The sequence below is a fragment of the Anopheles darlingi genome, chromosome 3 (assembly GCF_943734745.1).
Source record: "Anopheles darlingi chromosome 3, idAnoDarlMG_H_01, whole genome shotgun sequence".
In the NCBI taxonomy this organism is placed as follows: Eukaryota; Metazoa; Arthropoda; class Insecta; order Diptera; family Culicidae; genus Anopheles; species Anopheles darlingi.
The window spans coordinates 6,348,967-6,371,150 of NC_064875.1; the positions used below are offsets into that span (position 1 = coordinate 6,348,967).

Here is a 22,184-nt window from a genome sequence, read left to right on the forward strand (position 1 = left end):
AAAATTCTCAGAAATTGAGAAAGTTCTCAGAAATTGAGAAAATTCTCAGAAATTGAGAAAATTCTCAGAAATTGAGAAAATTCTCAGAAATTCTCAGAAATTGAGAAAATTCTCAGCAATTGAGAAAATTCTCAGAAATTGAGAAAAATCTCAGAAATTGAGAAAAATTTCAGAAATTGAGAAAATTCTCAGAAATTGAAAAAATTCTCAGAAATTGGGAAAATTCTCACAAATTGAGAAAATTCTCAGAAATTGAGAAAATTCTCAGAAATTGAGAAAATTCTCAGAAATTGATAAAATTATCAAAAATTGAGAATTCTCAGAAATTTAGAAAAATCTCCGAAATTGGGAAAATTCTCAGAAATTGAGAAAATTCGCATAAGTTGAGAAAATTCTCACAAATTGAGAAAATTCTCACAAATTGGGAAAATTCTCACAAATTGAGAAAATTCTCAGAAATTGAGAAAATTCTAAGAAATTGAGAAAATTATCAAAAATTGAGAAAATTATCAAAAATTGAGAAAATTCTCAGCAATTGAGAAAATTCGCACAAATTGAGAAAATTCTCAGAAATTGAGAAAATTCTAAGAAATTGAGAAAATTCTCAGAAATTGAGAAAATTCTCAGAAATTGAGAAAATTGAAAAACTTCTGAGAAACTGAGAAAATTCTCAGAAATTGAAAAATTCTCAGAAATTGAGAAAATTCTCAGAAATTGAGAAAATTATCAGAAAGTGAGAAAATTCTCAGAAAATGAAAAACTTCTGAGAAATTGAGAAAATTCTCAGAAATTGAAAAACTTTTGCGAAACTGAGAAAATTCTCAGAAATTGAGAAAATTCTCAGAAATTGAGAAAATTCTCAGCAATTGAGAAAATTCTTACAAATTGAGAAAATTCTCAGAAATTGAGAAAATTCTCACAAATTGAGAAAATTCTCACAAATTGAGAAAATTCTCAGAAATTCTCAGAAATTGAGAAAATTCTCAGAAATTGAGAAAATTCTCAGAAATTCTCAGAAATTGAGAAAATTCTCAGAAATTGAGAAAATTCTCAGCAATTGAGAAAATTCTCAGAAATTGAGAAAATTCTCAGAAATTGAGAAAATTCTCAGAAATTGAGAAAATTCTCAGAAATTGAGAAAATTCTCAGAAATTGAAAAAATTCTGAAAAATTGAGGAAATACCTAAAAATTGAGAAAATTCCCACAAGTTGAGAAAATTCTCAGAAATTGAGAAAATTCTAAGAAATTGAGAAAATTCTAAGAAATTGAGAAAATTCGCACAAGTTGAGAAAATTCTCAGAAATTGAGAAAATTCTCAGACATTGGGAAAATTATCACAAATTGAGAAAATTCTCAGAAATTGAGAAAATGATCAGACATTGAGAAAATTCTCAGAATTTGAAAAAATTCTGAAAAATTGAGGAAATACCCAAAAATTGAAAAAATTCTCAAACATTCAGAAAATTCGCACAAGTTGAGAAAATTCTCAGAAATTGAGCAAATTCTCAGAAATTGAGAAAAATCTCAGAAATTGGGAAAATTCTCAGAAATTGAGAAAATTCTCAGAAATTGAGAAAATACTCAAAAATTGAGAAAATTCTCACAAATTGAGAAAATTATCACAAATTGAGAAAATTCGCACAGGTTGAGAAAATTCTCACAAATTGAGAAAATTCTCAAAAATTGAGAAAATTATCACAAATTAAAGAAATTCGCACAAGTTGAGAAAATTCTCAGAAATTGAGAAAATGATCAGAAATTGAGAAAATTCTCAGAAATTGAGAAAATTCTCACAAATTGAGAAAATTCTCAGAAATTGAGAAAATTCTCAGAAATTGAGAAAATTCTCAGCAATTGAGAAAATTCTCAGAAATTGAGAAAATTCTCAGAAATTGAGAAAATTCTCAGAAATTGAGAAAATTCTCAGAAATTGAGAAAATTCTCACAAATTGAGAAAATTCTCAGAAATTGGGAACATTCTCACAAATTGAGAAAATTCTCACAAATTGAGAAAAATCTCAGAAATTGAGAAAATTCTCAGCAATTGAGAAAATTCTCAGAAATTCTCAGAAATTGAGAAAATTCTCAGAAATTGAGAAAATTCTCAGCAATTGAGAAAATTCTCAGAAATTGAGAAAATTCTCAGAAATTGAGAAAATTCTCAGAAATTGAGAAAATTCTCAGAAATTGAAAAAATTCTGAAAAATTGAGGAAATACCTAAAAATTGAGAAAATTCCCACAAGTTGAGAAAATTCTCAGAAATTGAGAAAATTCTAAGAAATTGAGAAAGTTCTAAGAAATTGAGAAAATTCGCACAAGTTGAGAAAATTCTCAGAAATTGAGAAAATTCTCAGACATTGGGAAAATTATCACAAATTGAGAAAATTCTCAGAAATTGAGAAAATGATCAGACATTGAGAAAATTCTCAGAATTTGAAGAAATTCTGAAAAATTGAGGAAATACCCAAAAATTGAAAAAATTCTCAAACATTCAGAAAATTCGCACAAGTTGAGAAAATTCTCAGAAATTGAGCAAATTCTCAGAAATTGAGAAAAATCTCAGAAATTGGGAAAATTCTCAGAAATTGAGAAAATTCTCAGAAATTGAGAAAAATCTTAGAAATTGAGAAAATTCTCAGAAATTGAGAAAATTCTCAGAAATTGAGAAAATTGAAAAACTTCTGAGAAACTGAGAAAATTCTCAGAAATTGAAAAATTCTCAGAAATTGAGAAAATTCTCAGAAATTGAGAAAATTATCAGAAATTGAGAAAATTCTCAGAAAATGAAAAACTTCTGAGAAATTGAGAAAATTCTCAGAAATTGAAAAACTTTTGCGAAACTGAGAAAATTCTCAGAAATTGAGAAAATTCTCAGAAATTGAGAAAATTCTCAGAAATTGAGAAAATTCTCAGAAATTGAAAAAAATTTCAAAAATTGAAAAATTCTCAGAAATTGAGAAGATTGAAAAACTTCTGAGAAATTGAGAAAATTCTCAAAAATTGAGAAAATTCTCAGAAATTGAGAAAATTTTCAGCAATTGAGACAATTCTCAGAAATTGAGAAAATTCTCAGAAATTGAGAAAATTCTCAGAAAGTGAGAAAATTCTCATTCTGAAAAATTTCTCATGAGAACCAGAATGAGAATGAAAATGAGAATGAGAATGAGAAAACACTTTTGCTTGATCTATCAGAGCTTTTGGATATTTTCAAAAACCATAGGAACGATATCGCACGAACGAATTAAATTAAAGCTAACGTTGATAACTTCATGCCGAGATGACGGACGGCAAAAGAAACCTTTCTTTCCAGCTATGCAAAGTACAAATGCAAAAGAAATCACACCATATCAAAACCAGATCTTTACAGGCATGTACTCTTTTCAAAACTGCCCACTGAACAATGAGTAGACCCCTCTGCCTGCGACGCAGCGAGAGGAAGGCTGAGGAGGTTGAAAACGAAACCCCCGTGGCCTGCGACGGGGTCGAGGAAGGGGCAAATGCGACGTTCACTATGGAACCGGTCGTAGGCAGCGGGGGAAAGAGCGGAAGAAACCGCGAGGAGGAGGAGGTTTCGCGCGCGAGCTTGTGGGACGCGGCTGCGGAGGGGGAAGGGCGGAATGGGAAGAGAAGAAGGGCGAACGAAAACGAACGCGAGCTTGTGGGTTTCGATTACGAGGGGTGGGAAGGCGCAAGAGTCGAAGGGCGATTCGAACGGTAGTGCGCAAGAGAAGGGAACAGAAAAACGAGACGGAGCAACCTCGAGCAAAATTCGGCAAAGTCCCGATCGCGGCAGTCGAAATTTTTCTAAGTCCCGGGAAGCACGCGTTCCACAGACGGTACAGTGCAAGTGCAGCCAAGTGTTTGTCGACAATGTAGTGGAAAGTGATTGTGAAGCTGTAGGTGTTGACTGCAGTCCACATGCAAGGTAAGATAAAACAACATTACATTACACCGGAAGTAATCTAATATTTTGATATGTTTTTTTCCTCTCCGACATGTACACGAGCATTCTGCATCGAACGGTCAACCTAAAGGTCACAGAACACGCCAACGATCGAAGTACGCGTATGGAACACGCGGTTGAACAGGAACGTTCATGATCGCAGCCCGGATCACGCCGCCACAGCGACGCCACCAAGCCAGATCCAGACGTAGACGACGCCACCACCACCAACAGCACGAACGGCAGACATCACATCATGATGACGTCACACCATGACGACGTCATCACCAAAGTATTATGGCGTCACGGGGTGGGTTCGAAATAATTAGCGAAAATAAACGCCACCGCCATTGCGCGATGGCTTACCGACCAATCAAAGTGTACTTCATTTTGGGTAGGGAGAGAGTATAGGAAAGAAAGAAAGGGAGCTATAGGAGAGAGCGAGACAACCACAGTCCACGCCTCCGAGTCGCTCTAGTCTCCGTTCCTTGGGCCCCTATAGTCTCGAGCTAGTCTCGTGGGTTATTTGCCATAAGCGCGTTGTTCCGGAGACTAGAGCGAGACTAGAGCAAGACTACAGCATTTCTATAGTGAGAAGATCGTCTCACTGTTATCTGGGTGTAAGCCATTCTCAGTCTGGTTCTCATTCTCATTCTCATTCTCATGAGAAATTTCTCATTCTGACACCTCATCTACACGGGCAAGAGAAAGCTGAGCGAAAAGAGCGGAAAGGAGCGAAAAGAGCGGTGAGCGTGAGAAAAGAGCGGTGAGAAAAGAGCGGAACAAAAGAGCTAGCGCACTCGGCAATCAACTGAGCGCTCACTCGCTCTGTTAGGTGAGCGGAGTGAGCGAGATACCTCCCTCGCTCTTTACCCATCTCATCGTAAGTTACGCCACGTGTGGCGCGTCATTTTCATTTCTGATTACATACATTCAGGAGTTATTAATGTAACGCATAACGCATAACAGTCGCAACATTCGATCTTTTGGAATGAAATATTCATTCCATTCCATTCCATATCCATTCCATTCAACCAATATGGTTCAATTCGTTGGAGACTGCTTAACGTATCCATTATTTATTCACACAGGGCAAAATTTCTATTGATATCTAGACTAGATTTTATTGTTTCTCGCATTCTACATTGGTCCAGTTTTTATAGATCGACGCTACGTCGCATATTTTCACTATCTTCGCATGTTAGAATTTCAGAGGAACGGCATAATCATCCGTTTTATTAAGCTTCTGCTTAGATGTTGATAGATTAGAAATGTTGAAAAGATGTTAGAAAAACATGAAATGGAATTGAAAAAGCAAATACTTTAAAAAATGCGCGCATAGCGTTTTCTGGCAGTAGAAATGTTGAAAATGCCAACCAATTTTTTCCTCCCAAGCAGGGGTAACAGAAAAACCAAAATGGATTGCTGTGTATTAATTTTTTGCAGGTTTTATACTAGTTTAGCTTTGAACATCTTACCGGATTTACCTATTTTGTATCATCAATTCGGATTTGAGAAACAAGGCAATGCATTAAATTACTTTTATCAAATAAATTGCACTCTCAATTACAATAATGGATGACGATGGTAATATAAATCCAGAAATAAAATTGTGATCGTCCACTCACTGACCCCCTGATTTATGTCTAGCCGTCTATCTCTATGAGGATTTATGCTCCCCTAGCAAAGAATATGCACAAAAGAATTCTAGAGCCCCAGCATATGACAGATTGTGATCAGATATTGTGTTTCACCTGTTCACCCATCATCAAGACAAATGCTCCTTTTATTAGCAATGATTCTATCAGTCAGGTCCATCCTCAATAAAGCCGGGCACGTAAAATGGCTAGACCGTGAACCAAAAGCATATTCGCGGGATGTTTATGCAAATTACCTCCCAACCTCCCGTGGCTATTATGTTGATGTGTGGAATTGTAAAAGAATCTTCACCTGATACGCATACGGGGCAAAATGTCAAAGGTACAGGTCAGCACAGCACAGCACAGCGGGGGTAATTTATTGCTTTTCAGCGAAACCATTAGAACGTGGGATTTGCCCAAAACCATCGATGAAATCGCAGGAATTTCCAGTGCACGTACGACATTGCTAAGCATAAAATCTAAAACATCTTCCTTCGCCAAGGGTGGATCTCGGTGTGTACGCACGCACGCAGTATTCTGCTACAACCGCCACTCGACGGACCCGAAGTAATCAACGTACATTAGCGGCAGCAACCGCTTAAAAGATCGCGGCCCACTCTGCAAGATTCGATAAAACGAACAAAACGAACAGAAGAATCCAACGGAATCGGAAAAAGCAGAATCCATAATGAGCAGAAAGCAGAGCGTTTGTGATAGATCGGTCAGGCATGATATCGGCACCACGACGGCAACGACGGAATCGATAGCACAGGATGATTCGCCGAGGATTGGTTTTGCATCCTTTCTTTTGCTGACGCTGTTCTGCTGTTGATACCGGCGCCGGTGGAAAGCGGTCGAACTTGCTGGTCGATGCTATATTATATGATCGCCATTAACATATTGTTTGTTTTGTTAGGCTACGGTTACGATTTGCATAATCTGCATAGGCCTCCCGCAAACTACCATCCATCTACTGCTGTGGATGCTGCACGTGCGGGTGCCAATCGTCAATTAGTGGTGTGCGCAAAGAACCGAAATCACTTCGGGTTCTTGGATAATAATTGTGCCGGTGACATCTGCTTTACCCCGTTTCTATTCCATTAGTGCTGCGGAATCCCGTGCTGCGTTTTATGGTCAAGTGGATCAAGATAGTACCGCTCGAAGAAGATGATCCTCACCGAAACCAGCTGGTGACGCTGCGTCGTGACGTTGCAGTCGTTGTGAAATCTCGTCTGGTCTCGTCGATATATGGTGCAGTAGCATCGCGTGCAGACGAGCTGCGGATGATGCCATCTGCCTAACCTTGAAAGGACGTTTCGCTGACCGTTTGGTATTCCCGGGCGCACACCGGAGCATGTGTGCATGAGGTGTCCGGTTTCACAATTTTCGGTATGATAAGACGCCGCACACGAGGCGAATGCGAGTTTTGGGGGTCATAAAGTGGTTCAGCAACAGAGTGTTCGATTAAGGGATTGGCATGGCATTGTTTGATGCTTTGCCGGTCGCATCAGCTTTGTTCTGGTGTGCGCACCTTTCCAGGTGTTGGAACCGATCGGGATCATAAATTGCTCCTGCAATAAAATCGATCCAAGAAAAGGAAAGCAACCAAAGAGGGATGGTGGATCCCTCGGGAGCATCAAACCTTCAAAAACACAAAAAAAAACGAATCGCAAACCACGGAGAAGAAAGGCTCATACGTTATTCGATCTGTGGCGTGGCGAGTGGTGTTGCTGAGGAAGATGCTCCGATCGTGCGATCTAATCCGGTGGGTCCGGGGTCGCTGGCATACGTTGTGCTGGGAGGATCGAAACGAAATGGGAAAACTGGTCCACCCGGGGGTTTGCCGGGGTCGCTTATAACCGGTAGAGGTACATTCTCCTCTGCCTACCGCTGTTTTCTGCCCTCTGCCCTCTCTCCCTCTCTTCCTCTCTCTGCAGATGCTGCACGATGCGGCTGACAACACGTCGTTGAGAATTTAGTTTTTTCGAATATTATTATTATTATTTTTTCAAAGTTATTTTCCTGAATTTTGCTTTGAACTCCGATCCGTCCAACGGGTGACCGAGCAGGAAAGGATCATGATATCACCCGGGACCGCGTGGACTACGGTGGAACGAGGTTCACGGTCACGCTGGGTCCGGGGTAGTGAGGTCGTTAGAATAAATTGCACTTTGACGGCGCGGCCGCTACGGACGGGAAGCGGAAAAAGGATACATAAAGTGGGAAAGCCGAAGCACTGGCCAGGGCAGCGTTCTCGTCCGCTGCGCGGATCTAAGAATATCTGCGAGAACCCGGCACGATCGCAATCACGACATGGTTCTGGTTCTTTCTTGTATCTGTATCGTGATTTTCGTTCTTTGCTTCTCTTGTCTCTCTCTCTTTCCCATGCCAATGTCAGAGGGGGCCATTAGTTAATTCTAAATTATGCTATTTTGTATGCTGGATCGTTGCGTATCCAAAAGCGAACGGAACGAGGTAGCAGAGACAGGAGACTCATCTTCAGTCGGTTTTTTTTGCTTTTCACATTTTTGGCATCGTGGTGGGGAGAGCGAGAGCGATTGCATGCTGCGGCCATTCCGGGACGCTTATCAAAAGGACGCTGACCACGCTGACCGGTGGCCAGTAACGCCGGAACGCTCGGGAGAAACACTGTTACTGCTGCTGCTGCTGCTAGATCGGTGGTGCTTGCATTCGGTTAGCGTTGGATTTTGTCTGGCTGGACTGACGATCGTGGTGGTATATAGTGAGCTGTGCAAAACCAGTGACTAGTTTTTGGTGGGTGGGTGGGTCATCAGGTGGGTTTCAGATTTCGGATTTCGGTGGCGAACTGCGGCTTGAAGATGCGGCTAGGCGTTGTGCTGGTAAGTGGAATGGAGTTGCAAACGAGGGCACTAAGTCACCCGTTGTGGGACACGGCAGCTCACCGTTGTGGGACACGGATTGTGCAAGGTGTGTGTTTGTGACAAAGGTGTTGGCTCGAATCCAGTGTAGATCGTGCAGCAGATGAGTTTCATGTAGGAACGTTTTGTTATCCGTTTCTAAGGATGAAATGCAAAAAAATAGTTTTTCAGAGGGAACACGATATTGCTGTTAAATGAATGTAAAATGGCGGTTTGCGATTAAATTCTTGAAATTCTGTGCCGCCAAAAATGTGCAAATGACAGTGCATACTGAATAGTGCTTTGATGGAATGTCTGCTTGAATACCAATCGTTTAATTTTCGGTTCGGAGTGCAAACCATGCAATTGACGAGTCGCAAGAGCAATTGCATATTTGTTTGTATTGTTTGTTAAGCAAAGTAATGTTGGCTAGTAATTTTAATCATCAAAATTTTCCCTTCTAAAAATAAATTTATTTGGATGACTAGATTTCAAATGGATTTCAGCAGACCATTTAAATCTGTGAATGATGTAAAGTTTTACATATGTTTTTTTACTTCGTTATCAATTTATTTCAATTTCCTTAATGCTAGAGTAATTAAAATAGTTTTAATAACTCAATTATGCTCTCTTTCTATTTAATTCCAATTGTCTAAAGCTCACAGCACTTTTCGCAATTAGCGTTGAAGCAAGGAAGAGACAGGCGCATGGAGGAGGTAAAGTAGATAATGCTATTGATGGTAGAGTAGTCGTTTGAATTACTGTAAGAACTTTTGCTTTTTTAATCATTCGCAGGAGAATCCACGTTCTTAAAAGCTCAGCGCAATGGAGAAGCGCAGTTCCAGCGAGAAACGACGGTTGGTGGGGCTAGGATTGGTTGTTGGGGTTATGTTGACGTTCACGGAGATACCTACACAACTCACTACATTGCCGATGAATCAGGAAATCACATAATAAACTTGCAACACCCCGATAAAATGACACGCGACCGGGTTGCATTGATGAGGTGAAGTTTGACTATGAGTATTAATGGGTTTTGGTTGATATGTATTTTTTTGTTTTTTTTTTTTTAATTTAGAAATGGAGATGATGGACCCATTTCAGACGTTTTTCCAAGAGACTGCAATGAAGAGGGTGCGTATGGTCGATTGATGAAACTAGCTGCGAAAATCAAGCAGGAGCTGGAAAGTGAAAAAGCTAAGGCACAAGAAATAACTTCCCAACCAAATGAAGGCAAAGATTTCTCTGACACTCCGAAAAAGAATCCTGGCTCTTCACGAAGGCCAATAAAATCGTCAGGCAATAATCAAAAGAAGCCTACACAGGTCGACCCTAAGAAAACAAGTCCTTCTGAAAAATTTACCAAACCTATAGATGCGAAACCATCGACAGAAAATTCAAATGAAAATCATTCTTCGCAACCACAATCGTTTAGAAACAAACAACGCCCTTCAACGTACAATGCTGTTCCCAAAATTAATCCTGCCAATGAGGCCGGAAACTCACAAGCAATTCCAAAAGAGCTACAGCGTGATTCTGGAAAGCCTAAGTCTGATCCAAAGTCTCCTGTGAAGGCTAGTGGATTTGAAGACCCACAATCAGATGACCAAGAAGATGATGACGACTCTGAGCAGAGCCCAGCATTGTCTGACAAGGAACAAAGTCAACCGAAGAAGGGATCGAAGCCATCGCCGAAGGCAGACAAAGATAGCGCTACTCCAGATGCTGCAGAAAGACCTCAGCAGGGTCCTAAGAAGCTAAATAATGATTCAGGAAAGCCCAAGGCAGATCCAAAGTCTCCTGTGAAGCCTAGTGGATCTGAAGACCCGCAATCAGATGACCAGGAAGATGATGACGACTCTGAGCAGAGCCCAGCATTGTCTGACAAGGAACAAAGTCAACCGAAGAAGGGATCGAAGCCATCGCCGAATGCAGACAAAGATAGCGCTACTCCAGATGCTGCAGAAGGACCTCAGCAGAGTCCTAAGAAGCTAAATAATGATTTAGGAAAGCCCAAGGCAGATCCAAAATCTCCTGTGAAGCCTAGTGGATCTGAAGACCCGCAATCAGATGACCAAGAAGATGATGACGACTCTGAGCAGACCCCAGCATTGTCTGACAAGGAACAAAGTCAACCGAAGAAGGGATCGAAGCCATCGCAGAAGGCAGACAAAGATAGCGCTACTCCAGATGCTGCAGAAGGACCTCAGCAGGGTCCTAAGAAGCTAAATAATGATTCAGGAAAGCCCAAGGCAGATCCAAAGTCTCCTGTGAAGGCTAGTGCACCTGAAGACCTGCAATCAGATGACCAAGAAGATGATGACGACTCTGAGCAGAGCCCAGCATTGTCTGACAAGGAACAAAGTCAACCGAAGAAGGGATCGAAGCCATCGCCGAAGGCAGACAAAGATAGCGCTACTCCAGATGCTGCAGAAGGACCTCAGCAGAGTCCTAAGAAGCTAAATAATGATTCAGGAAAGCCCAAGGCAGATCCAAAGTCTCCTGTGAAGCCTAGTGGATCTGAAGACCCGCAATCAGATGACCAGGAAGATGATGACGACTCTGAGCAGAGCCCAGCATTGTCTGACAAGGAACAAAGTCAACCGAAGAAGGGATCGAAGCCATCGCCGAAAGCAGACAAAGATAGCGCTACTCCAGATGCTGCAGAAGGACCTCAGCAGAGTCCTAAGAAGCTAAATAATGATTCAGGAAAGCCCAAGGCAGATCCAAAGTCTCCTGTGAAGGCTAGTGCATCTGAAGACCCGCAATCAGATGACCAGGAAGATGATGACGACTCTGAGCAGAGCCCAGCATTGTCTGACAAGGATCAAAATCAACCGAAGAAGGGATCGAAGCCATCGCCGAAGGCAGACAAAGATAGCGCTACTCCAGATGCTGCAGAAGGACCTCAGCAGAGTCCTAAGAAGCTAAATAATGATTCAGGAAAGCCCAAGGCAGATCCAAAGTCTCCTGTGAAGGCTAGTGCATCTGAAGACCCGCAATCAGATGACCAGGAAGATGATGACGACTCTGAGCAGAGCCCAGCATTGTCTGACAAGGAACAAAGTCAACCGAAGAAGGGATCGAAGCCATCGCCGAAAGCAGACAAAGATAGCGCTACTCCAGATGCTGCAGAAGAACCTCAGCAGGGTCCTAAAAAGCTAAATAATGATTCAGGAAAGCCCAAGGCAGATCCAAAGTCTCCTGTGAAGGCTAGTGCATCTGAAGACCCGCAATCAGATGACCAGGAAGATGATGACGACTCTGAGCAGACCCCAGCATTGTCTGACAAGGAACAAAGTCAACCGAAGAAGGGATCGAAGCCATCGCCGAAAGCAGACAAAGATAGCGCTACTCCAGATGCTGCAGAAGAACCTCAGCAGAGTCCTAAAAAGCTAAATAATGATTCAGGAAAGCCCAAGGCAGATCCAAAGTCTCCTGTGAAGGCTAGTGCATCTGAAGACCCGCAATCAGATGACCAGGAAGATGATGACGACTCTGAGCAGACCCCAGCATTGTCTGACAAGGAACAAAGTCAACCGAAGAAGGGATCGAAGCCATCGCCGAAGGCAGACAAAGATAGCGCTACTCCAGATGCTGCAGAAGGACCTCAGCAGAGTCCTAAGAAACTAAATAATGATTCAGGAAAGCCCAAGGCAGATCCAAAATCTCCTGTGAAGCCTAGTGGATCTGAAGACCCGCAATCAGATGACCAGGAAGATGATGACGACTCTGAGCAGACCCCAGCATTGTCTGACAAGGAACAAAGTCAACCGAAGAAGGGATCGAAGCCATCGCAGAAGGCAGACAAAGATAGCGCTACTCCAGATGCTGCAGAAGGACCTCAGCAGGGTCCTAAGAAGCTAAATAATGATTCAGGAAAGCCCAAGGCAGATCCAAAGTCTCCTGTGAAGGCTAGTGCACCTGAAGACCTGCAATCAGATGACCAAGAAGATGATGACGACTCTGAGCAGACCCCAGCATTGTCTGACAAGGAACGAAGTCAACCGAAGAAGGGATCGAAGCCATCACCGAAGGCAAACAACGATGGAGAACCTTCTGAAATCCAGCAGGCCCCGAAAGAAGTAGGAAAGCCCAAGATGGATTCAGTGCATAAAGATGCACCTAAAATTGGATCACGTACTGATATATTTGATGAGGATGCGTACATAAAGAATGATAATGCTAAATTATCGAAGCAGAAACCATATCCAGCCAAACAAAATATTCCTCATAAACCCGCCGTTAAGAAAGATCCTGTGGTGGCTTTGTTAACTGGGGCTTTACCGATTCCGCCGTTTGAAGAAGAGTTACCATCTTCTAGCAATGCGAAGCCAAGTGATTCAAACGATGGTTTGGGTGCAATCAGTAGAGTATTACCGGTAATGCACGGGTCTATCAGACCCGATCCATCTCCTGCAGACAGTAACAAGCCGAAACAATCCTCTCTTAACAATGACCTGTATGATGAGGTAGATGCCGACGAAGAACCTGACACGGTAGATGTAGAAAAAATGAACGACAAGAATAAGGACGAATCAACGGATTCCGCTCAACCCAATTCTGATTCGGGAAATTTCTTTGAAATCATACTGAAGCTCCCAGTTGATGTCCTGCTCCGTTCATCGAGCCCCCAACTAGAGATGCACGCTGATGCAAAGTCAAGCTGTCAGTCTGAGGATTTATCGCCGAAAAAAGAATCAAGGGTGCATGATATTGTGCTGAACATGCTCAGAAGTGCCATTATGCAAAGGAATCATCAAGTGGGGACCGTAAAGGACGCCCCGTTGGGCAAAGCGTTTAATTACGATGAATTGATGCCACCGAAGAAGGATTCAAAGTTCACGCAGCGAGTGCCGGCGGATAGCGTAAATGCGTATCTGCCAAAGATAGACAACACACCTCGCGCGGCATCAAGAGCACCCAAACGAGGAACGCCGAATAACCGTCCCATTCCACCACGATTCGTGGCAACTAATCGACAATCTTAAGATACGATCTGACAATCTTAAGATACGATACGAAGACCTGAAGCCCCTGATATTTTGTACTTCAGAAGGGGGGGCAGAAGCAATCTTATTGATACATTACATTGTAATGAAGACACTGACAAAAGATAATAAATGTTTTACAAACATTGAACGTAACAAATTGTCTCGGTGTACTTGTGTTATTTAGAAGAGAAATAAGTTGCTTTCATATCTGTTGGTAAACTTCTGTGTTTTTTCTAGCTCATCGCTGTAAATGATTTATTGTAAATGCTGAAAAATGTACTGCTAGTTGGTTTGCTGACCGAAAAACATTGAACGTAACAAATTGTCTCGGTGTACTTGTGTTATTTAGAAGAGAAATAAGTTGCTTTCATATCTGTTGGTAAACTTCTGTGTTTTTTCTAGCTCATCGCTGTAAATGATTTATTGTAAATGCTGAAAAATGTACTGCTAGTTGGTTTGCTGACCGAAAATTTATTTAAAACTATTTTCAATGCGTGAAGTAATATTTTAGAGGATTTTTAAGTATTCTTTCGATTTTTAAATAGATTTGTTAAATAAATAGCTGCTATAAACTAAGACAGACATCAGCATTATGTATTTGAAGTATTTAATGTTCATGCATATCGCATGTTGATTGCACGGTTTAGTCATGCCATGCCTAAATTAATTTAGTTAAAATTTAAGTTAACTGTAACATTCTCCGCAACTTGTTTTTTATGAAGAGGCCGTTTATACACGAGAATTCAAAAGTCCAAGCTCAAAAAAATCGAATCCGCCGCGGGTGAAGCTTACCAAAAGCTCGGTTGGAACCAGTTGCGATCCCCCACTCCAAGACGATCAGATCCTACTTAAAATTTAGTACAATCGAACTGCTTTGCTAACCGGTTTGAAGGTTTCTTGAAGAATAATTTCCTTTGTGATAACTTTTTATAACAATTTTTTTGCTCAGAAGCGACAGTTCCATTACATTGTCCGTAAAACCTCGTAACTATCGGATTCCGATACTAGCACATAAGTTTAGCATCACTCATTGTAAGTTGTTTTATCGTTGGCAGTTCTTTCATGAGGCTACAGTTGAGTTTGTGGTTATACTGCACATCCAACTCCTCCAGCGATTTCGGAAGAATTCCGGCAACGGTTTGTTCAGTCAGCTCATTAAAATCCAATATCAAAACTTTCAACTGTTTAAGCGCTTTCAAATTAACGAGTGCGATTGAATTAACGCCCAGATCGAGCAGCTTCAGTCTGGGTGGTAGTCCGATTTCGAAGGCAGAAAAACGCTGAATATAATTGTGACGCAGCGTCAACTCCTCCAGCGCAGTCATGCTTCGGAATAACCCACGGGGAAGGGATGAGATGTGATTGTAATCAAAGTTCAACACTCTGAGGCTGGCGAAGCACTTGTAACTGTGTGTTGCAGCACAGTTCAGCGAGTTTCGCAGCCGTTCTATGAGATTCTCTTTGAAAAAGATTTGTTCTAGGTGCCGGAAAAGAGCGACGAACCCGAAATTGAAATTCACGATTTCGTTATCATTTAACGTCAGCACCGAAAGCCGCGAGCTGGTTCGTTTACCCATCGTTCCATTCACGATTACTATTTGGTTGAACGGAAGTGAAACGTTTGTCAAATTAAGTAAACTACTTATCGTGTCTAGATTAAAATATTGCAGATCAGAACCTTCAATCATCAACCGTGTTAAACCATGCTGCCCTGTCAGCGATTTCGGTATGTGTTTCAGTCGAGTCTGCTTGATCGAGAGTAGGTACGTAAGGTTTGACTTTAGCAGGACGAGATGCCTCATTACAACACCCTCAATACTGATGGCAAGGCTTGCTGAAGGCTCTGTGATTACTACCGCTGGTGAACTGGAATTGTTAATTCGTAACTGTTCTAGGTTGCGAAACGGGTGCACATCCAAAAGCAGTTCACCATACGCTCTACTGACTGATAGGTCCACCACATTACGTGGCACTAAGTAGGAAAGTGCGTCTAGATCATAGTCAAGGCTTGTGTTTGTGATGATACACGACCGATTTGAACAAAGCACTTCGCCGGTGGTAAATCCAAGCGGGTGTAGCAGCATACTCCCGCATATGACGGATATTACCCGTGACACTCTGCCGAAAATAAACTGTTAATGATTCGCGGACCTTCTAGCTCTCTTTTGGTAATAATTTTGCTTCAAACTCACTGTACAATGTCACTGCCCATCGTTTGTTAACCGTAGGTCGTTAGTCGAGAGCAGCATGAAGTAGAAATTCCTTTATATAGAGATAAACAACAACAGAGGGACTAATGGGAAAATAATTTTGTCCAATGTTAAAATAACTCAAACCATCAATAAAAGATCAGCCAATTCGTACGCATTTGTCGATGGTCGGCGTTCAGGTTCGTATATCACACAACGGTTCTTTGTACATGTGGAACAGTTGCGTAGAAAGATTTACGCTGTTTTGATTGTAGCATTCATTTTGTGTTTGCTTCCTGAAATTTCTGTATTGAACGGAGGCTGTCTTATAGTAAACGATCAGACCGTACACCCGTGGATTAAAAGTTTTGTAAGCCTCAAACCAGATAATATTAACGTGAATCAATTAAAATTGTTTTGAAATGAACGCTCAATGTATAATTATAATCAGCGTTAAATTGTTAATTATCCTGTCCCTAGAATATAAAATCGTGAGGGCGTATGAATTTTTCTGTAACTACCAAACGTGCACCGTGAGCAAAATGAATATATACCGCGACGGGTTGTACGCCTTTACTTTCGTACCAAACGGAACATTTATTATATATATTACGCATGTTGTGGGTCTTCTCGATCTTTCCATTGTAAAGCAGGTGACAACCGTCAACGCGATATTGGTTGTGAATTGTGCCTTTCCCTTCCTGTATATACCACAGTTAACGACGAACTATTCAGTGGCCATCCGAGACTCATTATTGGGAGAAATTTACTTCGAGCCAAGCGAAACACTCATCGATGTGCGGATGCAGAATACGACTCTTTGCGAGTTTCCACCGTCGCTGCTTGTACTGTTTAATCTGCATAGATTAGATTTACGTAGCTCACTGCTACGCCAACTCAATCTAGGGCAGATGAAACGTCTATATGCGATCGAAGAGTTGAACGTAGCTTCCAACAGAATAACGACGGTGACGATCAACGATGAATGTTGTTCCCGACTGAAATGGCTAAACCTGGAGCATAATTGGTTGGTTCGATTCGATTTCGGGTTAGTGTTTCATCTGCCCGAGCTGACTGGCCTGTTCATAGGATACAATAGGCTAGAGACACTAATTATGACGCTCGATCAGGTGTACGCTAGTAAGCATAATTTTTGTTCGTGGAAACGATTTTATCAGAACTCTGAGCAGCCCCGTCCTACCTGTAAGGATTACTTCGCCAGGCTTAACCACATCTCACTGACGAAGAACAAACTGGAGCAGCTGAACATGTCCACTTTCGAGAGTATGAACGTGTTACAGGATTTGGATGTAGCTCTCAATCCGATCCGTGAAGTCATCGTAGATGAGTTGAGGATGCCGTTTTCACTGAACGTCAGTACGATGACAGGCAGTCCTGGATATTTCCACGCACTATGGCCCAGTGTGGTGAAAATTAAGAATTAGCGCAATTAAATGCCATGCCATGAAGCTGTCATTTGTATATTTTAATTTTGACAAAATATACACTTAAGCCTTGGTTTCTTCAGCACATAGTTTTTAATTTTTCTTTGTATCTAAACAGCCTATGAGTAAATATTACTTTCGACATAAAAGACATGACGACTTGAAGACCCGTTTCTGCTGTGATCTAGCGCCCGATAGCAACCATACTCATCTAATTTATATACCGTGGAACCCAGGCGACTTTCGAAAATTTCTGTAACATTAGGAAAATAAAGAAGAACAATGATTTGCATGGTAATATTAAATACTACATCTGGCGTGGCCAAAACTTACGCTCAATCGGATTGTTAGCGATACAGATAGCTGCTTTACAATTCGCAAAGCTCAAATCCTGTTCGTTTGTGATTTGATTGCTTGATGCATGAATCTCGATTAGTTCTGGCAGATCGATGAGCTTAAGTGTGCGGAGCGCATTGCCACCCACTTTCAGTATCCTGAGAGTTGGTACTTTTCCTGGTTGAACTTCAATGTGCTCGAGACGATTATTGACAACCATCAGCTCATCAAGTGCTTTCATCTCCGCGAACAACGTCAAATTGAGCAGTGGCAGCAGATTGTCGTTTATGATAATGGAAGTCAGCGATGCAAAGGCCGGCGTGGAGTTAGACGATAACACCTGGTACTCATTGGAAAGCGATTGCAGCCTATTTTCTTGCAAACGGACCGACATTAGCTGCTCCATGGTAGCCAACAGGCCGAAATCGAAGTGCACCAAACGGTTTTTGATCAGCGTCACTTCCTTCAACCGAAGGCAACAGCGTCCAGTGTGGTCCGGGATCAGCGACGACAGTTGATTGTGCGAGAGATCGAGCCCGCAAAGATCGGTGAGGTTGGCCAACGAGTCGAACCGAAGTGTTCGGAGACGAGCATTCGTCAGTTGCAGCTCTATGAGGTGCGTTTGCTGCAGTACGTCGTACGGTATCGCAGTGAGTATCGTATTTTTCATCGTCATTGTACGCAGTGCGCTGTTGTTAGATATAGCCAAGAAGCGTAACGGCACATTAATGATGCCTATTGTCGATAGGGCATAACACTGAGGCACAAACACCGCCTTCACATCGCTGCTATGAATCCCAATTGCACGTAAACTGGAAAGGTATTGTACCCTGGAAAGGTTGAGCAACCCGGAGGATTCTGAGATAACGAGCTGTTCGATGTCTAATGGAAGGTGCTTGAATACGAAGGATCCTTCGGTACGCGAGTTGTAGTGATTGATTAGACACGTTTCGTTGTAGCAATGGAACTGCAACGAGTGTGATGCCTTGCAGAGCATCAAGTTGAGTGTTATGCAGCAGAGACTGTAATGGGAAAAGATCACTTGTTTATTAGCTATTTCAAATTTTTATTGCAAATCACAACTAACAGTCTGCGTATTTGGTTGGGACCTCCAGACATGGTTCTAATGGGCTGTGATGTGCAGACACGCATAATATAACCGCAACTGTATCATTTAGAATGGTCGAGAAGGGACCATTGAGTGACGCTGGAACAAAACAAGTTAAATGGAACCACGCGCTTAGGCGAGCTAAGTGGTGTTGCGCACGCATTATTACGCATTTGTAAGTGCAAATCGTTCATACCCTGAACTAGACAACATGGTCTAATGGATTACAAATGACGAATAGTAGTGTTAATGAACTAGTATTGAAAATCGTCCTACTTTTAGGACAATTTTTTTTATTCAACTGCTTCAGCATTAAAAAAAATCTATACTTCCTAGACTACAACCCAAAGATGCTCTGTACCAAGGCAAAGGAGACTGAATGGCTTTTTTTATCACCCAAAAGACAGTGAACAGGATTTTCTACTTAAACAGCTCAACAACAGCACCGAGACGAGATGCGGAGTTGATCTAATAAATAAACATCGTTAAGCAGAAATAATTCAGCAGCCAACATACCTGCCACTATATCATCACGCTTACGCGGTCGGTCTAGACCCCTGCTCCCGAAACAGGTCCCCCACGGTACACGGTAGGGTACGGAGGAGGAGAACTACTGAAAAAATAAAATAAAATATTTGCCAAATTAATCGCGACCAATCGCGTGTGGGGGCTTCTTCTCGCACGTACCTCCTTCGGTTCACGCTAGCCCCAGCATCAGTTCCGTTTCCAATTCTATGCAAATGCGAGCATCTTCGAGATACCGAGCGACTCTCCCCCTCCCCTCCCCCCATCGCCCATTTTGCGTGCGTGCGCGGAATGGCAAATAAATCCCCGCCAGCTCGCGACAGCTCTAATTTGTTTGGGTCGTCTTTGGTTTTTGTTTTTCTTGGTTTCTTTGGCGCTTTGCTGTTGTGGGGATCCGCGGCGACACTTCAGCTGTTGCTCACTGTCCAACCACGAGTTTTACGAGTCCGAAAGACGGCTTCCGTGCACGCCACGCCGCTGTAAACAGACCGCTGGACCCGATTCGCACCCATCGATGTCCATGTAATGATGATGACCCTCGGACTGAAAACGGTAACATATCGCTCCATCGATGACCGCAAAAGTGACCTCGACATTTTGCGGACTGCTCCTCGCAGAGAAGAATCCTATCCTCCCTTTTCATCTTGGTTTGATTTTGTTTTGGGTTGCCGGTTTTTTCGAGACAATCTGTGGCTCGACGCGCGCTGATCGCGACCGGCCAGCCCACAATGGCGACGAGTTGAGTTGACGACATGCAAAATTATCCTCCAAATGGTCGCGTCTCAGGGTTTGAGGGATCGTAAAAGACTCTTCTAATTAACTTTTAATTACCTGAACGATGGCGTCCGACTCGTCGATCGTCCTCGTCCTTCGCGAGCACCAGTCCGTTGCGACATCTGCTCTCCGCGAGCCGCCATGGCTAAAGGATCAACCGGAACGCCCGGTGCCGAACCGTGATCCGTTGCTCCAAACATGGAACGGTCGGATTACGCAAGCGAAAGGTAATGGTGGCGGACGAAATGGCTTCGGAATGCCGGAACGTGGAATCGGACGGGCAAGCAATCGGGAAGATTCATGCTGGCGCCGGCGCACATCGATGAAATGCAAATACCATACGATCAATTCCTTCTTCTCGATCGAGACCGTTCGTAGCCTGGCGATGGGTACATGGATGACATCATGGATCTCATGCGCACGTCGAAGCTTGTCGCATCCTCGACCCTGCACATCTTGCATTCCACCGGGAACTCCTACGCAGTCCGGGAGTTGTGCCGAAACCGGAGAACAGGCGACAGATATCCGTGGCAGAAAATCGATTCGGGAACGTTCACCTTTCGTCGTTCCTTCATCCATCGGTAGGGTGGATTTGGTGGAAACTTCCGATGAAAACAACAGAACAGAAGCTGCGATGGCTGAAGCGATTTCATTTCATGCGGATAAGATCCGCTTGTCGAGAGTACGTTACGTCTACCACAGATAAATCCTTTAAAGAACCTTGACAGTTGCTGCCGTACGGCTGGAGAGCCGGTCGGTTGTTGCAGTTCGTAGTAACTCGATTCGGTTGCTACATGACAACGGCGACCGGGACCGAGAGATTTGGTTTTATCTAATCGATTTGTCAAAGTAGGCCCGATGGAAGCCCGACGAGGCGAGTAAATCAATCGCCACGTTCGGCGCTCCGGCACGAGAACGTTGATTTATTGAATCGCAACGCAAGCTGACAGTGCTTATCTACCATTTACATAATTTCGGTAGCTTCGGTGGCGCAGCGACTGAAAAGGGACGCATAGGCATTGCGTTTGTGCGGTCACTGGTACGCTGCGCAGCTCGCGCAAAAACGCTCGCCGTGAGCAGAATGATGGAATGATGGTGGTCGCGAACTGTGGAAATGATTTATGCGCAAAGTTTACTATGATGGAATGTCTAGGGAAAAATAAAGTTGTCCACCAAAACTCTGGACTCGCGGTTTCGCGCGTTTTCGGAGTTCGGCTGCGAAAAACGGTGCTGGTGCTGTACCGGTCAGATGAGGAGCATTAATTTCGTTGATTTATTAACTAGACGAGCTGCTAATGAGATGATGAAATTGATGCCCAACTCCAAAGGTAATGTTGTAAGCACCATTCACGGTTTAATGGGTGATACGATTAGGGATATTCCGAAGGGCTGGACGGCAGTGAGCCGGGGGATGGCATCGCTAGCGGCGCGGCGTTTGGTATCGAGATGATTAAGTGATTAGTTTGCAAACTTTGTGACCACACCGCCAAGGGGAGGTGGACAAGGTGGTTTGCGGTGGTTTTCTTCGAAGAAGGGATTTGAGTGACAGATGAAAGGAGTTTTTGGTTACATTTCCTCGGTGTTTTGTTTATGCGGAGCATAAAGCGATAAAAATCAGCCTCCGGTGGTTGGTGCTGAAGATGGCCCAAGTGAATGATTTGCTCCCCCCCCCCCCCCCTTGGGGGGAAAACATAGAAATCGATATCGGTAGCGTAAAAGAAGGAAACGGTTCCTTTGCCTGAACCGATATTGCCAATTATGTTATCGCGTACTGGCAATCAATTGCAGCAAAATTCCTCCATTTTGAACACCAAACCCAACACCAATGCCATCCAAGAATCGTCTAGAACGGTGTTTGGTGTACCAGAAAAGGGAAGAAAAGGGAGGCTTCGGTTTGAGAGGTTGTCCGCAAATCTTCCAAGAAATATTATTTTCCGACGCGCATTAATGGCGATTTCGTTGTTTCCTGGTTGTCCGCCCTTGAGTCCCGTTTCGAATCGCATTATTTTGCCGTTGGACTGCTGAAAAATTCATTCCATCTTCCGACACTCTCTGCTTCGTCTGCTGTTTTGCGAACGTTCGTTTGTTTGAAAAGCCATCAAACGACGCTTCAACGTGCGTCGCGGGACGTGAAAGTGTGCTGTCAACGGTTGCGGTTCTGATTGGTTTGGGCAGAACAAAAACAAGCCCAAAGAAGAAAAGTAACCGGCGGGAAGGGGAAATTCCCAAAACGAACGAAAGCCCGAACTCGGGCGCAGAGATGACCAGCATGATACCGAGCCACCCTTGGCAGAACTGGCCGTCCGGTTCTGGCAAGCCAAACCATTCATTCCCAAGCAGAACAGGCAG

The 22,184-nt window shown here is 42.9% G+C and overlaps 1 protein-coding gene across 1 annotated transcript; it reads left to right on the forward strand.

Annotated features, from left to right (window-relative positions):
- The first annotated feature begins 8,425 nt into the window (after window positions 1–8,425).
- Window positions 8,426–17,092, forward strand: LOC125958188 (proteoglycan 4-like). The gene is made up of 3 exons (XM_049691357.1): window positions 8,426–8,446; window positions 9,958–13,332; window positions 16,364–17,092. The coding sequence occupies exons 1-3, from the start codon at window positions 8,426–8,428 to the stop codon at window positions 17,090–17,092; spliced, it is 4,125 nt and encodes a 1,374-aa protein (XP_049547314.1).
- Window positions 17,093–22,184: the final 5,092 nt, after the last annotated feature.